This window comes from Penicillium robsamsonii (genome assembly GCF_028829455.1).
Source record: "Penicillium robsamsonii strain IBT 29466 chromosome Unknown utg000001l_segment0_segment0, whole genome shotgun sequence".
Lineage (NCBI taxonomy): Eukaryota > Fungi > Ascomycota > Eurotiomycetes > Eurotiales > Aspergillaceae > Penicillium > Penicillium robsamsonii.
In genome coordinates, this window is record NW_026643219.1 from 3275646 (window position 1) to 3292461 (window position 16816).

Below are 16816 nucleotides of genomic sequence, written 5' to 3' on the forward strand. Positions count from 1 at the left end.
CACATAGGGGTGGCTTGGATGAAGATCTTTTACCGAAAGTTATGGTCAATGGTAAGGAAAGCGAGTCTTACCCAGTCAGCTCTTGTGTTGGATAAACCGGTCTCGGCGCCCGTCATTATAAGTGGAACAGCCCACTCGCAATTTCCAAAGATATCTAGCGGCCCCTGCATTTTCAGCTGTTAGCCAAGGGCTATGATGACGCGTCATGTAGCAGGTTTGAGGTATTGCGAAGGGTCAGCCAAGTAGCCTAGTGTATCATGACTGGTCGTGGACTCGGTTGCCGGGGGGCGATCTCCACCTGCGGCTTAAGGCACACGAATCACGTGCAGTGCTAAAACAAGAAAACAGGGAAAATGCCTGAACACCAAAATATCGTCATCGAGGAACTTGGGACTGTTCCCATGAACCCTTTCATTAATAAGTATAATCTAAATTATTAAATGCATGCCCAGTGATGCAACATAACATATTATGCTATGAACTGGCCATAGACCTGGATGATGCCTTCCCACCCGCCTTTGTGGTTTGATTCACGGGGATTGCTCTTCCCATCGAGCACCATAACGTCTGTCATGCGCGTGCTGATCGAGTACCAAACCAGGTTCTGAGGATCATTTGTCACCCGCATCATGTTGGTTTGGCAGTTCCCGGTGCAAGGCTCATCGTATTTACCATTCCAGAACCCGTCGAAGAAGGCCCAGGCAGCTGAGTTGTACAGCGCGATATTGGATCCGCCGTCGACATTCGTAGCTATCGCAGTGCGACACTTTTGGTCATTTGCAGCACACCACGAGAAATCAGGGTCACCGTACTTGGCGACGGCCGTCCATGGCGCTGGCGCGGCCTGATACTCACCCTGACCTTGCATATACGGTGTTTCTGTTTGTAGGAGACCCGCAAAGACATTCTGAGCGTTGTGGAAGTTATAGTTATATAGCCAGTGATGCTCGGAACCGGTTCCTGTCAGCCAGGTGCCTTTGGTAGATTCGACCAAGATTCCGCGGCCAGTTGAGATGATCGTGATAGGTGACTCGCTATCAAGGTTGTGATCGGCGGTCCATCCCCAGAAGTTCTCAATATATGCGGATGAGGTCTTGGTCAGGTGCATCACCATAAATGCAGCCATGCAGTCCTTGGTGTCTTGCGAAGTGCAAGCACCGGAGATACTAGTATCGACGGTACCGCCAACCATTGCCATTGTGTTCCAAAGACCAACATCGCCGGGCTGATCACCTGCGGCATTGATTTCAATGATCTTGGCACCCGGTAGGATCTCGCCGACAGAGAATCGCATGTCCTGAATTTCAATCACACCGATGTCGCCGGGACTTCCAAGTTGAACGACAGGCCTCGGATTTTTGGAATCCTTGAACTTGTCACCGTATCCAGAAATGACAGACCATGCTTCTCCGACAATGCGGGTTCCAACTGGGACAACAAGAGTGTCCGAGACTCGATATACCCCGAAGGGGATGTATGTGATCTTGCACGAATCGGCATTTTCAGCCAAGATAGCGTTCAGACCTTTGGTGTCGTCAGTCTTACCATCACCTTTCACTGTGTGTCCAGATACGGTCTTCACATTGACAATATCGGCTGCGCTATAATCTTGATATGTGGGCTGGGCCTTCGTAAAGTATTTGTCTCCTACCAGCAAAGGGGCCGGTCGCTTTGTCTGCCAGCTTGCCCCAGTCTGGTAGGTTTCTGGAACGACAGTACCCCAGACCCATGTATCGATATGAGAGGTAGCAGCCAATGCCACCTTACCCTGAGCATCGACCACGATGGCGTTCTGGGTATCATGCTTCAGGTTCTGAATGAGGAACTGGCTATTTTGGTTTCCAGAATCACGGGACGAGTCATAGAATCTGATTACCGGTCCTGTGTTGGTGGAAGTAGAATCCAGAAGCACTAGGCTACCCAGTCCATTGCCAGTCATATCGATACCAGTGCCGCAGCTATCAAAGGTTGCCTGTTGGAGCAGCACCGTCCACCCACCTACCGCAGAGAAAGCTGTTCTGCAAGACTGGAAATTTATGTTCTTGAAATTGACCTGTTGGTTGGAGTTCTTGATCCCGATAACTCCGCCAATAATATCCTACACTTTGTTAGGCTGTTTGTTCTTTGTATTGGGCTTCTCTGGATTACTTACCACATCCGTAACAGCAATCGTTGACCCGGCCTTGATTTCGATTCCGGTGTGACCCGTGGAGGATGTTGGCATGCGAATCTTAACATTTGTCAAACCCGACCCTTGGGCAACTCCCCATTGAAGGGCAGTGAAGTGGCGGTCCGGCTTGAGCGCGGTCGTATCCACGACCACATTCTTCACAAGCGTTGCAAAACTAGTCTCTGGATTACCGTTGTGTGAATCATATCCCATGATGAGATAGTCACCATGAAATCCTGGCGCAGCCTTGATGATGGGTGGGTTTAACGGATTACCAACAATTATCGTACCCACAGTCAGATTGAGGGTGCTTCCAAGCTGGTACACGCCGCCTGGAAGGTAGACTTGGGCAGGGTAGCGCGTGACACCTTGCCCCTTGCGACTACCGCCCACGCCATCATCATATATGGCCTTTTGTAGTTTCGGAGTCTGATCACCAGAGCCATCATTGACGACCGAGTAATCCATCACATTGCGGTAGACCGGGTAGAGTGATGTTTTGGCATAGGGGGCAAATCCTGCTCCTTGCTGGTTGTGGTCCTGCTCGTCAAGCCAGTAGGTGTCCGGTGATCTGTGGGTAGGGGCAGCACATGTTTTTGTCGCAGGGGAATGCCCTTTCTCGGATATGGGACTAAACGGGTTGGTTAGCATTCAAGGATGCCATAACGATATCAAATGGCACATACGATGGAGTCGGAGCACTGGCTCTTGTCGATTGGGTGGGGGTCTTTGGCAGTGGAGTCCTTGGACTTGTTGCGAGAGTATTGGGGACCGCAAAATTAGTGCTAGCTGCTGTTATACTAGCCTGTGTCATATCTGAAGAGGAACTAGCCACATCTGGTGAAGGGGTGGCAATCGAAGCATCGGCAGCCTTCCATAGGCATTCAACATCTGTGCAGAGAGTATTTGCTGCAGTCGACAAAGTCGTGACACCCGAGTGTTGATGAACAGTAGCACCGGATAGTGCATCGGTGAGATCTGCCAAAGAAGATGCAAGAGCCAAATCAAAGAGTTCGTCAATATTTGACGGGCTTGCATCAACAGTTGTGGATGGAAGTGCATCTGATGAAGATGCATGCAACCAGTGCAGCGGCCATGTAAAACCTGATGATGGAGACACAATGGCTGCCACTGCTAAATATGAGAGGCTCCTCATATTTAATCAACCACAAAACCACTACCCCGATCCCGAAGTAGATAGAAAAGAGCAGGGTGAGAAGGTGGCTGAATGGATCCTAAAAATATGATCCCCTGGCATATGTCAGGTTTTCCGACAGATACAATGTGGATGATCTTGGAATGCAGACGAAGACTACTTTGTTTGAAGAATGTGTATACACCTGTGGGTACAGGTTGAATGCTCCGCCTGAGAGGATCGGGGATGATTGACGCCCCTTACATGAAAATCGGGATTCGTAATGGGCATTGGAACTATCGCAGGCTTATGTTGTCGCTACAACTTCCAAGGTTCTTCTTGGCTTGCTGGGATTTCAGGCTTATACTATACTGTGCTAATCCACATCTCCGTAGAAGTGAAGTGCTCAATATCCTCAGTTAGGATTAACAGCCTTGTACTGTGGTGTCAATTCGACGTTCATCTTGAACTGGGTATTCTTTTGTGTCATTTCAACACGAAAGGACAAGAAGTGGGTTGAAGACTTTCAGCTAACTCCTTATTTACTTCATGGATGTGTCCAAATCACCACCAAAGTTCTGGACAATATCTTGATTCATATTCCTCATGAGCCCTAACTAACGCGTCTATTACAGGTGTCAGTAAGAAGTCATCGTTAAAATTTGTGTTATTTGGCACGTTTCGAATGCTCTAGATTCGAGCCACATGGCATTCAACTGAATGTCAACACAGAGAGGGTTTTTCGCCTCACCCCTTGCATTGAGTCAAAGGTCTGCAGGTGTTTATATAGACTTCCATGCCAACGGTAGGTATGCAGCATGAAGTATGCCCAAGGACCTTGGCTATCCGATTCATATTATAGTAACCGAGACTATATGCTTATGACTAGGCCACGCCATACCCACAGATATATATATTAAAGTATGGAAATTAATATATCATTAAATGAAGTTGCGTAACCACGACTTAGAAATATAAAAGGAGCTTGAGGTTGTCTACATACCATGGCACAACCATTGAAGACGTAGAGTTACTCATCGGCCAAATTGGTAAAATCTGTTTCTTCTAAACTGCCAATGCATTTTTCTATAGCAATTACATGATATTGAACACAATATGGTGCGCCAAGGAACCTACAAGTCCGAGATTTGCGTGGGATAGATTTCCGATGAGGCGACACCCGCAAACAATACCTCATGACTGGGGGAAAGGGCTCTGAATCCCGTTGAGATGATGGCTTTTTACATTGTTGACCTGTGCGAAAATAAATTCCTTGCTGATTGCCGACCGTGGTTCACCAGTATTCCCCAATCACGTCTCCGTGAGCTCATATAGCGATGATGATAGCCCAATTTTACGTGGAAACCCCGAGGGCATTAGACATGCCTCGTGTGGTTCAAGATTCCTTCACCAGAGAAAGGATTCACAATCTACAAATTCCTTTACTCCCAAACAATCAGAGGCTAGATGTTGGCGAAATAGTGAGAACCACGCGTCACCTTCATGTCGGAAGCATCCATCAGCAGCCCCAGCGAGGACTCGGACCCAGAAAATACAAGCTCGTCCGAAGTGTGGCAGGATGCACCTCAAACCAGCCCACAAGATGAGGAGCCAGCGCCCCGGGTTCGATTTCGATCAAATGCGGATTCTATGCAGGGGGCTCGGCATAACCCCCCAGCACAAGGCCCCAGGGAAGAATGGGAACATTCCCAGAGTCAAGGGCTGCCCCATAGACCGACAATGCCATACTCTCATGAATCCGCCGATATTGCCGATACGCCACTGCAAGATCGCGAGCCACAACCGGGTGGGACAGAAGGGGTCGAAAGGACAGACCAGAATAGGCCTGTAAAGGATGAAAAGAAGGATGATGAGAAGAAGGAGCCCGAGACACCCGAGCAGCGATCCACAGGGGAGAGATGGCGAGCCATGACCAGGAACTTCAGACAGAGAGCATCGGAGTTTGGTGACCGTCTGGGTCGCCCACAGCACGAGGGAGACGACTTATCAGCCGGGAGGTATCACGCGGACTGGGCGACCGGTGGTGCAGTTCCCCTATCTGATATGACAGATGACAAGCACAAAAGTGTAGAGGAGAAGCAGCGGCACCAGAAAGCGTCCAGCTCCGAGGCTCATCGTCTGGTGCGAGATTTGACCCAAGATCATTCCCAAAAACGCCGCAAGGGTCGTGGGAAGCCTTATCCTCACGCCGGGACCGAGTTTAAAGACGAAGAGAATGAGACAGGAGCAGACGCGAGCTTGAGATATCGCTCTGGCGGAGGTGGGGTCTTGTCGCAATTGATCAAATTGCAAGGTAGTCAGCAACAAGGTGCTGGAGACCAGTCTCGAACCTCAACTGACTCGTCCCGCAGCACAGAATCCGCCTCCAGAGGGGCCCCAACCCCAACCGGGGCCGCAGTCGGGGCCTCAGCCCCCAAGAAGGGAAAGCCACTGAAATGGTACAAAAAGCCCCAAAATACGTCTACCTCGACCTTGATTGGTGGGAGCGCAGACAGTTTCAGTGGTGCGAGCACTCCTGTTTCGAGCGAGATTCTGTCACAAGCCTCGAAGCGTCGGGACAAAGAGGGTGGCAGCGGTGGTCGCAATGTGCGGCTTGAGGATGAAATTCGAGTTACAGTGCACATTGCAGAGATTATCTGTCGGCAGCGGTATATCATGCAGCTCTGCAGAGCGTTGATGTTATTCGGTGCTCCCACACATAGGCTCGAAGAATACATGCAGATGACCTCAAAGGTATTGGAGGTTGACAGCCAATTCCTGTACCTGCCGGGCTGCATGGTCATGTCGTTCGATGACCCTTCCACTCGCACGACGGAGGTAAAGCTGGTTCGAGTAGCCCAGGGAATTGATTTGGCTCGCCTATCGGACACACATCTCATCTACAAAAATGTCATCCATGATGTGATCGGTATTGAAGAAGCAATCCAGGAGCTCGATTCAGTCATCAAGAAAAAGCCTCAGTATCACAAGGCTATTATTGTCTTGGTGTATGGGCTGGCAACTGCAACTGTGGGGCCTTTTGCTTTTAGTGCCAGGCCGATTGATATGCCAATTATTTTTCTCAATGGCATTCTTGTTGGTTTAATGCAACATATCGCCGCGCCTCGTTCAGTGTTGTATTCAAATGTCTTTGAAGTGACGTCGACAGTTGTGACGTCCTTCCTCGCCCGAGCCTTCGGGAGCATCACCCTTGGAGTTGTGGATGGCAAGCCACAGTACCTCTTTTGCTTTTCTGCCATTGCGCAATCATCGATTGCATTGATATTGCCAGGCTTCCTTGTTCTTTGTAGCAGCTTGGAACTCCAGTCCCATCAGATCATCGCTGGCTCGATTCGGATGGTCTACGCTCTCCTCTTCTCGTTATTCATTGGATATGGAATTACCGTCGGCACAACCATCTATGGGCTGATAGACAACAATGCGGTATCCGACACTCAATGCCCAGACAAGGGGGCCTTTAAGAACCCTTATGTTCAACGGTTCCCATTCGTCGCAATCCAGACCGTCTGGCTTTTGATCATCAACCAAGGAAAATGGAAACAGCTCCCGCCCATGAGCGCCATCGCACTGGCTGGCTATATTAGCAACTACTTTAGCACGAAGAAACTGGGATCGAACTCCCAGGTCGCAAATACAGTCGGCGCATTTGTCGTTGGCATCATGGGAAATATATACAGCCGGTTCTGGCATGGCCACGCTGCAACCGCTATTCTGCCTGCCATTTTCGTTCTGGTTCCATCGGGACTTGCCGCGACAGGTTCTCTCATCTCGGGTGTAGAGTCTGCGGATGAAATTCGCAACAATCTCGGGTCTCATGGTGGTGGCGCTGGTTCAGGGCCCGGAGCTGGCTTATCATCTGGTACTTCTGTATTCAGTCTAGGGTTTGGTATGATCCAGGTAGCTATTGGCATCACGATTGGTTTGTTCATTTCCGCGCTAGTGGTGTATCCATACGGAAAGGCCCGCAGCGGACTGTTTAGCTTCTAGGTTATTCGTTGACGTGCCGTTGGAAGTTGGTTTCTTGCATGTTGATATTACATAGGATAATATGTACAACAAAAATAAAGAACATACATGTATCCCTTCCTTCCCACGATTACAAAGGTTCTCAGGTAAACAGTAATTGATATTTAGGGAAAGTACAAGGCATGTTCTGGGAAACTTTGACTGTCTCATGGATTGTGTTTATGCGAAAGGAGCCTTAAGTGTATGTACTAGGTAACATACGTACATCGAGATGGGTATTGATAATCTTCACGCTTCGAACTGTCACTGACAAACATAATCACGATTTCTACGACGCTATTTTTTTTTCACCCAAGAGAGGATTTAGAAAACGAACTGTTGTGTAGCCTATCTTCAAAATTCTTTCCAGTTGATACTTTGCTCCCACGCATGTGCAAGACGCAAAATAGTCAGCTCATCGTGCCACTTGCCCACAATCTGCATACTGGCGGGTAACTTGATGTTTTTATCCCCATTTGCAGGCACAAATCCGATAGGGATTGCTAGCGCTGGGTGTCCAGTGGCGTTAAATGGGCAAGTGTTTTCTGTCATCCCTTTCGCCGCTTCCATTTGGACAACTGGCATTGCCTCGGCAACTGGGAGGCGGTTTGCAGGCACAAGGGTCGTGGGCATTATTATCAAGTCCACTGAAGACAAAACGTTGTCATACAGATCCTTTAGCTTTCGCATGATGTTCACGGCTTTTGGATATACGGTTCCATATCGCTGCCAGGCAAACTCGCCGGTGAGGAGAGCTTCCTTGCTCATAATGCTCATCTAGGACACATGTCAGCGGCGGCTTGGAGACATGCATACTGATCAAGTGGCCTTGAATTACCTTGCTAACCACATCGGGCGTGTAGGGAAGGCCTTTCTTTTCAAACAAGTCTGTCAACATCATTTGTCGTCGACCTGTCGCTTGTCCCATCATCCCCATATGATTCCCCATCTTGCTGACTACGGAGTATACCGATCTGCCATAAGAATGAAGAGGAACGCTAACCTCCTGCACGCTAGCCCCTAGCTTTTCAAAGACATTGACCGCATTTCTGAATCTTTCCTCTATATTCGGGTCAGTCTGAGCAGGAAGACCTTCCTTCAAAATGCCTATTCGCAACCCCTCGATTCCAGCTGCACCACCCTCCCTCAGCAAGTGGGAATAACGTGGTACATCTGTAGGAAAAGGAATCCCCGCCCCTGAACGGTCATCCAAACCATCAGCACCAGCAATCACCTCCAACAATACCGCATTATCCATACAAGTGGTAGTAATTGGCCCAACATAATCCAAGCTCGCATCATTGCTCGCAATACCCGTGTATGGTACCAACCCTGCCGTTGGCTTGAACCCATACAGCCCCGTTAGGGCAGCCGGGATGCGAACACTGCCTCCTTGGTCGCATCCAATTCCCATATCCGTAGCCCCGCTCGCCACAAGCGCCGCCGTGCCAGAACTGCTACCTCCTACTGAGTACCCCGGCGCATACGGATTGTGCACAGGGCCAGTTGCTGCAGTCGAGCTGACGGCTCCACGGGACAGGTTCTCACATACGGCTTTACCAGTGATGATGCCGCCAGCGTCAGCAATGCGCGACACCACCGTGGCGTCGGTATGTGGGACCCAGTCGCGGAAGGTGTCGGTGCCAAGTAAACACGGTACGCCGGCAACGGAAATATTGTCTTTCAGGCAGAGAGTTCTGCCTTTCAAGGCATTGGAACTTGGGGAATTAGACGATAGATCGAAACGCCAGGCCCATGCGCCGAGGGGGTTATCGGCTGGTTGGGGGAAGTGGATATTCTGTCTCGGGCTGGTGGTCTGGTCTGGTTCGGGTTGGTAATCTGCGGTGATGCTGATCAGTTGACGCTTCGGAGGAAGCTTGGCCTTGCTTGCTCACCATCCATGGCAGCGACCAGCTCTAATGTGTTTTGGGTTCGCGCAAGAAGCGTCTCGTAGTCTTCAATCTCGTTTTCCGGGATTTCCAATGACAGCCCTTTTGCCAGGGAAAGCATCTCGTCTCGAGTTGGAGCCATGGTGTTTGACGACTGTCAATAGTGATGTGCAGTGTGGTGAAGCTCGTTTGCGATTCTATTCTTGAGATGCTCTACAAACACCTTTGTGTCAAATCCTTATCATGGCCAAGGATTGAGCTTTGGAGTCACAATCGAATGACTCAAGAGTCAGCTGCCCGGACCAAGAAGTGGAGCCCATTTGATCAAATCCCGGCGACACGGGCTGTGTCTGCTATTCCCTCTTTCGCTTTGAATTCCGCGATTTGAGGAAGTTCCCGCCTCACAATCGGTGCTCGGAGGCTCCGACGGATGGACCGAACCCCGCTAGATATCGGATATCAGCCGAGATAATAACCTTGGAGGCTTGCCAGTAGCTTAACCCCGAGGTCATTTATTCAATTGTGATTTCCCTAAAATTTACACTCAATTATATCCGAGTTCATCATTCGGCACACATCATTTCACAATGGTTCACATCGATCCAAAGTATCAAGTCCACCGAGACTTTGAAGGTTTCGGCGAGGAGGGCTTCGACGCCAAATGGCCTAATGGCGCTCGCATTGCTGTTTCGTTTGTGCTGAACTATGAGTAAGATTTCCCTTAAACTCGTGGTATTACTTTTACAGAGCACAAACTGACTCCTGCTAGGGAGGGTGGTGAGCGCTGTATCTTGGATGGCGACAGTATCTCGGAGCCGTATCTGTGGGAAAAGGGTGCCTCAGGTGGACACCGTGAAAATGCGCGCTACCTCAATGCCGAACAGGACTTCGAATACGGGAGTCGTGTATCCTCATGGCGACTGATGCGCCTGTTCAAAGAGTTTGGCTGGAACTTTACTACATATGCGGTTGCAGTCGCCCTGAAGAAGAACCCAACGTTTGCCAAAGCTTTGGTACGCGATGGACATGAAATCGCTACGCATGGGCTGCGGTGGAAGGACTTCTGGGACTTTAATCTCGAGGAGGATAAGGAATATGTGAAGGAGAGTCTGTTGATGTTGAAGGAAGTCACCGGCGAGATGCCTGTGGGAGCCTACTTTGGTCGTGGAACACCACAAACGCATCATCTGTTCCCTGAAATATGGAAGGAGATGGGTGCCGAGTTTCTTTGGTCATCCGAGTGTTACAATGATGATGTTCCTTACTGGCTCGACCTGCCATGGGAAGACCACCTGCCCAAGAACGAGCGGGAGGGTATGCTCTTGATCCCCTACAATGTAAGCCTGCCATTTTCGATATCCAGGTGATGGCAATATATACTAACCAAGGCTAGTATGACTGCAACGACGGCAAGTTCCACATGTCTCCTGGGTTCGGCTCTAGCGTGGGCGAGAGCTATGAGAAGTACCTCAAGAACACATTCGACATGCTGTACCGCGAAGGCGGCAAGATGATGAACATTCCATTGCATACCCGTATCATCGGCAAACCTGGTCGATGCGAGGCGCTTCGCAACTTTATGAAATACGTCGCCGATAAACCCGACGTTTGGGTGACGACCAGGCGGGATATCGCCAAGCACTTCCGGTCTAAGTTCCCTTATCAACCAGACAGAAAGTGGGTGGACGACGCCAGAAAGCAAGAATAGGGGCCTATACGACATGCATAACGGGTGCATATGTGTTGAACGAAGACCATAAATAATATGGCTATACATAGTATCTTCAATATATCTAAATGTTAGAATTCAGGAGTCAACTAATTCCCAACCTGAAGACAGCCAATCGCGATAATATGTGCTTTAGTCTCATTAAAATTGCATGCACGGTTTCTCGTCATGGTAGCTGCCATGCCTCCCAACTGGTGTCTCCAAAACTCCCGTAACCTGGTATCCATGGTGTTTCCGCCCGGGGAGTGTTGGGATCTACCCAGGTGACGAGCTCATTTACAACCGCCATTGTATCGAACTCCATCCATCTGTCCTGTAACACCTGCAGCGCTTGGGGCATAGGCTCTCCTTGTGCTAGTCCAGACCCTTCCATTACCGGAAACTCGGCAGCTACATTGCCACCACTTTGAGTGTCATGAAGCGGTGGGACCCCCGTGCTCTGCATGGGAACATCCTCCATGATGCTTGCAATATCCCTGGCGTCACATTCTTGTTGGGTCTCTAGTCTTTCCATGGTCATGGTCACCAGCGCCTCAAATGCGTCGCGGTACCGCCGAACCCACGGAGTTCTTTCGCCCATAACGAACAGAACGCTTGAACAAGCTCGAATATTGTTGCTCAACCGCACACTCCAAACATTCTCGTGTGTCCATAGGCAATATAACATCATAATACCAGAAACAAAGACGGTCTGGACGGCGATAAAGCTATGTCCATACGCTGCGTTCTGGTGCAGTTTCTTATGTAGTTGACAAATCTGTCCCGCGGACTCTACACAAGCTTTGAAATATGGATCAGAGCTCGGTAAAATAGAGAGAAAAGGCTGCATGAGGAGGCGAATAGCTCGGTGGTAGTGGAGGAGTAAATAGTCCGGGCGATTGTTGTTATCCAGACACACAGACGCCAGTAAACTTTCCTTCCACTCTTGTAACTCTTGATAGTATCCTCGAACCTTTGGCAAAAGCTCTTGCAGGGTGCGGTCAATGCGATATAGAGAATGATGAATGCGAGACTCAATTCTCCTGAGTCGGAACAGATGGATTGCTTGCCGTAATTTGTGATCATCCTCTCGCATCAGAGTGGGCATCTGGACATCAATCAAGCGATCGGGCAGACTAACAGGATAGCCGAGTGCGATAGAAATGTTGCGCTCAAGAGAATACACAGTCCAAAACAACTTCCGACGCTTTTGAATAACAGCGGGGGGCAGGTCGGCTTCGCGCCGTGAAAGATACATTCCCAAATGAATGCAGGTGCGCATGGCAAATCCGATGAGATACCATAGCACTTGACTGATCGAGGAACGAAGGTGAAAGATCACTAAAAGCACCATGGCCTCGATGTTCTCTAGCGATCGGGGTTCTCGTGCCGCGGAGATGTGCCGTATTGCCGTCGCATAAAATGCCTGGTTTGGTAGTTGGCTGACTATTCGTTTTGTGGTCAGGGAGAAGGTAATGTGGTATCACTGACCTCTGGTGTGGGTAATGACGCTTGTTTCTCCGTCAAGGAAAGTAAACCAGATCCAACAGCATACACGAGGTACAATTTGAACAATCCAAACTGCTGGCTGGCACTCAGGGACTGCAGGCTAATACTGGAGAGACGTTCCCTATCTCGATGCCACTGCAGGATCTCATCTAGATCTAGGAACGAATATCTCGAGTCAACTCTCTCCGAATATGTCTCAATCAGTTTTACACCCAGTTCATCTGATGGTGGCCCAGTGCCATGGGTCACGTTTTCTATATCATTTGTGAATGGGTAATTTCCCACGGCAGCGGAGCTTTCTGGATGCTCCTCGGACAGACCAGAGTCACCGGTTGAAGTACGACCAGTGGTCGCCGAGGCTTTGGAGACTTCACCAATATTGAGGGCAAGATGGAGTGCAAACTGGGAGAGCTCTATTCCTGAAGATGTGTCGGGAAGAGAAAGACAGAGCGAATTTGTTACGTCGGCAATGCTCATCTGCCCCGGCGTGCCGCTCGACGGAGTCCTGGCATCGGACCTTTCGGCCTGCGAATGTTGGTATTGTAGGAGTTGAATTTCCAGTTCAGCGACCTTGTTTTCAAGGGCATGAATGTACCTGATTTGTTGTTAGTCTCTCTAACAACAAAACGATGAAGGGACGTACTTTGCGACCACTAAATCCTCGCCACGGACATTTTGCAAGTCGCAAGTGGCCCTTGATTTCGTACAGTTGGAACAGACGGGTAGCTGGCCATCACACTACAAAAGCGAATAATCAATACTGACGGGGCTTTAGTATCTTCGGGATTGTAGTGCAATCTGCATACCTTCTGCTTTCGTGTCTTGCATCGCGAGCAAGCTGTCCGCCCGATGCCACGTTTGCGGCTCTGGGGAAATTGCCCCGTTCTGGGAGACACGGGTCTATCTGCAGGTGGAACTACCCCGGAGAAGTCCATGGAGAAGCGTAGATGTTGAAGATCGGGAGAAACGGAGGGTCCGAAGATACCTGGAGGGACTCAACGGCCCAAACTCCGCACTCCACTTCATTGCCTATCTGGGAAGGTCAAAGCGGGTGTTAATTTATTATCCTAATCTCTGCTCCTTAGGCGGTTCTTGGCTCTGGGGTAAGGATTTTAATGACAATTATCTTCCCGTAATTGGTTATTTAATATTTCTCTAAGGTGGGCTGTATACGCCTTCAAAAAATTGAGCGCTTAGCCGGACTTAACATTTCTTGCGGTAGAATCAGATATATATCGTGTATCGGAGGTTCCGAACATGTGATAAATCATCGAATCTCCGACTACCGAGTAAAATTTCCTTTTACTGTGACTAGCTACTACACTCAATATCTATGGTAGTTCCACCTCTCTTACATCGACGAAAACTTTGTTGCAAAGAAGCAAACATGGCAGACAGCACCACCCCGGAACCTTACATGAAGCCTGCAACGCGGCTGCGAAAGCTGCTCTCTCAACCGGGTGTCTGCGTCCAAGCCCCGGGAGTGTATGATGGACTCTGTGCTAGGCTTGCTATAGAGCAAGGATTTCAAGTTATGGTGTGACTCCATGCCCGCTGTGATTTCTCTCCAAATGGTCAACTAACATGACGATAGTACCAAGGCGGCTCTATGACCACGGCCGCGCGTCTTGGAAGAGCAGATCTCGCTTTTGCGTCTCTAAATGACTTTGCGCAGAACGCGCAGATGATTGCTAATATCGACCCTCGAATCCCACTCATTGCTGACGCAGATGTTGGGTTTGGGTCACCACCAAATATTGCCCGCATGGTACAGATGTATGACTCGTGTGGAGTTGCGGGCTTCCACATCGAAGACCAAATTGCCAATAAACGATGTGGTCACCTGAAAGGCAAGGAAGTTGTGGACATAGAGTAAGCCTTTTGTTTTGAGCTCCCAACCCAGATCTGGAAGCTATACTTTGGTACTGATGCGCAATCCTTCACGCCCTCAGAACCTGGAAGTCAAGGATCCGTGCGTGCGTGATTGGGAGGGACTCTATATACGGCGGTAGCGATATATTGATAATTGCGAGGACGGACTCATTGGCTGTTGAAGGATACCAGGCTGCCCTTGATAGGGTAAGTTGGATGCGGGAACAACGTTTGACGAGAGCGTAACTAACAGTATATCATAGCTCCTCGCGGCACGGGAATGTGGCGCTGATATGGGCTTCTTGGAAGCAATTGAGACAGAAGAACAGATCAAGAATGCCGTGAAGGTTTTGGCACCAATGCCTGTAAGTGGAAAATCTATACGTTCTTCATTATCATGACATACTGATATTATTTAGCTCATGGTTAATTTGGTTTCCAACGGCAAGACACCGTGGTTCTCACCCGAAAAGCTTGGTGAGTGGGGAGTCAAGGTCAGTTTTCACGCTATCAACTTCCCTCGTTGAGCTTCAGTCTAATCTCAAAGTAGCTCGCCATCTACCCCGGGGCTGCGGGAAAGTCAGTTCTTCACACAATTCGCCGTGCATATAAATATCTTATGGAGACCGGTCAAGATGATGCGGAAGCCCAGGGTTTAGATCCCAAAGGTTTCTTTGACGTGATGGGATTGCAGAGGGAGATGGAAATTGATCGGCTTGCAGGGGGTGTATCATTCACAAATGGGGCATAAATTCAAAAGGCCAAGGCAGAGTCTTTGAGTCTTATCGAGCACTAGACTATCTATTGCATATGTTCAAGCCACCTTGTCTTTGAATTTACTTTGCATGCCGTTCTCTAAGTCAAAGTACCTAAATATAAACCGCAGGTAAGGTGAGTTCTTGTTAAAGGGTCATCAAAGTATTACCACTATTTCGACTTTCGCGGCAATTCCTTTTATCGCCATGAATCGAGACTCAGTGCGCTGAGATAATCAAATAGCGTATGGGAGGTTTACGGCAGGACAGAGATTAACAGAAAATGGAAAATAAAAAGGGGCCAAACGTAAAGGAGCTTACAGCATCAGAGCAAAGCACAATCCATAGTCACTTGATATATATACATGAAACCGCCAATTGCAACTATTCAAGGATAGCGCCGAGCTAAGCAGTTGCCACAATCTTGATCATATCCTCTCGCGTCACGACCGGCTTGAAGCCTCTGGAAGGCATCCCCATAGCCTCAGCTTGCCGCTTCTCATATCGAAGGAAATCTTCCGTAATAGCACTACCCCGAACACCGCCACGGACAGCTCCTGCCCGGGAATCACCCCAGTACTCGGCCCATTGAGGGGGGAGAGGCTGAGAGCTTGGAATAGAAAGCCACAGACGCATAAGATGACGCTTCTCGTCCGGTATCTCATAGTCCTCAAAAGGTGTGCGCGAATGCAGCGTTACAAAGCTGTTGAGCAGCTGCATATCACCCCGCTCCAGCTCCATGGTATAGCAGTACTCGTCAGATGGCATGACTGTATCCAAGAAATCGAGTGCCTCTACCTGCTTCGCCGTGAGCCGCGGTACGTCGGGGAAGTCGCGCTGCGCGGCAACAGTATTTTTGCGGTTGGTACGAGCACAGAAGTAGGCACCACTCTTGCCCATGAGCGGGCAGCGATAGTAAGGAGGCTGGGTTGCATCTTGGGTATTCTGGAAGCTGTGGAACCAGTTGTTGGATTCGAGCACAGGAAGCAAATCAGGGCGAAGCTCAGCGACGCGATCGTGCAGCGCTATGCTGCTCATGACCTTGGAAGTTCCTCCCTCTTTGGCGGTGCGGCGGCACAGGAGGGCCACAACGTCAGCCGAATCCTGGTGGAAGTCAAGACCAGCGTTGGTGTTGTAACCACGGCCCCCCTTGACCTTGTAGCTGCCTCCCGCGTCACGCACATCATTGATCACCTCGCTAGCGCGGTTTTGGGTGCGTCCAACACCGATATAAAGTCCCATACCCCAGTAAGCGACCCGCATGTCTGCCTCAGACCATTCGTCGACTGGAAAGCCCTTCACAAGGCACATGCCCCAGCGACCTTGGGTGGTCGCGATGGCATCCTCCAGCGCCCTCTTGGACGTTTCAGGGAGTGGATAGTCGGCTTGGGTCATATCAAGAAGAGGCTTAGGGTGCTTCTTTGCGTACGCAAGCGCAGTGTGGAAACCTTCAATTTGATCAGGGGTGAGACGCAGAATCCATGAGCTATCACGCTCAACATCCTGCGTCTTCCATGCTTGGGGTGTGGTTCCAATTGACATGTTGGTGAAAGTTTAAGAAAGTGAAAGGCGGAAAAAGAGAACCGAGGTTCGAATGAGCAACGCAGATATATACTGACTGTATGATAGATCTGCTAGATGGTTTTATTAATCAAATTATGATCTTCTGAATCACCAGCTGCGATCTATACCTTTATTAGTGACCGGCAAATAACCATAGCATATTCCGAAGCTAAGCTCATACTCTTACGC

The 16816-nt window shown here is 49.5% G+C and overlaps 7 protein-coding genes across 7 annotated transcripts; 3 read left to right on the forward strand and 4 right to left on the reverse strand.

The window, feature by feature from the left end:
• Positions 1 to 469: 469 nt before the first annotated feature.
• Positions 470 to 3326, reverse strand: N7447_001293 (Pectin lyase fold/virulence factor; the record flags this gene model as incomplete). Its single annotated transcript, XM_057225569.1, has 3 exons — positions 470 to 2098; positions 2153 to 2801; positions 2857 to 3326. The coding sequence occupies 3 exons, from the start codon at positions 3324 to 3326 to the stop codon at positions 470 to 472; spliced, it is 2748 nt and encodes a 915-aa protein (XP_057089585.1).
• A 1482-nt stretch (positions 3327 to 4808) lies between these two features.
• Positions 4809 to 7313, forward strand: N7447_001294 (threonine/serine exporter family protein; the record flags this gene model as incomplete). Its single annotated transcript, XM_057225570.1, has 1 exon — positions 4809 to 7313. The coding sequence occupies one exon, from the start codon at positions 4809 to 4811 to the stop codon at positions 7311 to 7313; it is 2505 nt and encodes an 834-aa protein (XP_057089586.1).
• Positions 7314 to 7685: 372 nt separating this feature from the next.
• Positions 7686 to 9362, reverse strand: N7447_001295 (Amidase; the record flags this gene model as incomplete). Its single annotated transcript, XM_057225571.1, has 3 exons — positions 7686 to 8108; positions 8170 to 9170; positions 9227 to 9362. 3 exons carry the CDS (start codon positions 9360 to 9362, stop codon positions 7686 to 7688), a joined length of 1560 nt encoding a protein of 519 aa, XP_057089587.1.
• Positions 9363 to 9807: 445 nt separating this feature from the next.
• N7447_001296 (uncharacterized protein) lies at positions 9808 to 10928 on the forward strand (the record flags this gene model as incomplete). Its single annotated transcript, XM_057225572.1, has 3 exons — positions 9808 to 9929; positions 9990 to 10557; positions 10614 to 10928. 3 exons carry the CDS (start codon positions 9808 to 9810, stop codon positions 10926 to 10928), a joined length of 1005 nt encoding a protein of 334 aa, XP_057089588.1.
• A 187-nt stretch (positions 10929 to 11115) lies between these two features.
• On the reverse strand, positions 11116 to 13372 carry N7447_001297 (Zn(II)2Cys6 transcription factor; the record flags this gene model as incomplete). The annotated part of the gene is made up of 4 exons (XM_057225573.1): positions 11116 to 12354; positions 12420 to 13032; positions 13081 to 13175; positions 13244 to 13372. 4 exons carry the CDS (start codon positions 13370 to 13372, stop codon positions 11116 to 11118), a joined length of 2076 nt encoding a protein of 691 aa, XP_057089589.1.
• A 452-nt stretch (positions 13373 to 13824) lies between these two features.
• On the forward strand, positions 13825 to 15060 carry N7447_001298 (isocitrate lyase/PEP mutase family protein; the record flags this gene model as incomplete). Its single annotated transcript, XM_057225574.1, has 6 exons — positions 13825 to 13974; positions 14032 to 14309; positions 14390 to 14516; positions 14573 to 14674; positions 14729 to 14803; positions 14860 to 15060. 6 exons carry the CDS (start codon positions 13825 to 13827, stop codon positions 15058 to 15060), a joined length of 933 nt encoding a protein of 310 aa, XP_057089590.1.
• A 409-nt stretch (positions 15061 to 15469) lies between these two features.
• N7447_001299 (TauD/TfdA family dioxygenase) lies at positions 15470 to 16606 on the reverse strand (the record flags this gene model as incomplete). The annotated part of the gene is made up of 1 exon (XM_057225575.1): positions 15470 to 16606. One exon carries the CDS (start codon positions 16604 to 16606, stop codon positions 15470 to 15472), a length of 1137 nt encoding a protein of 378 aa, XP_057089591.1.
• Positions 16607 to 16816: the final 210 nt, after the last annotated feature.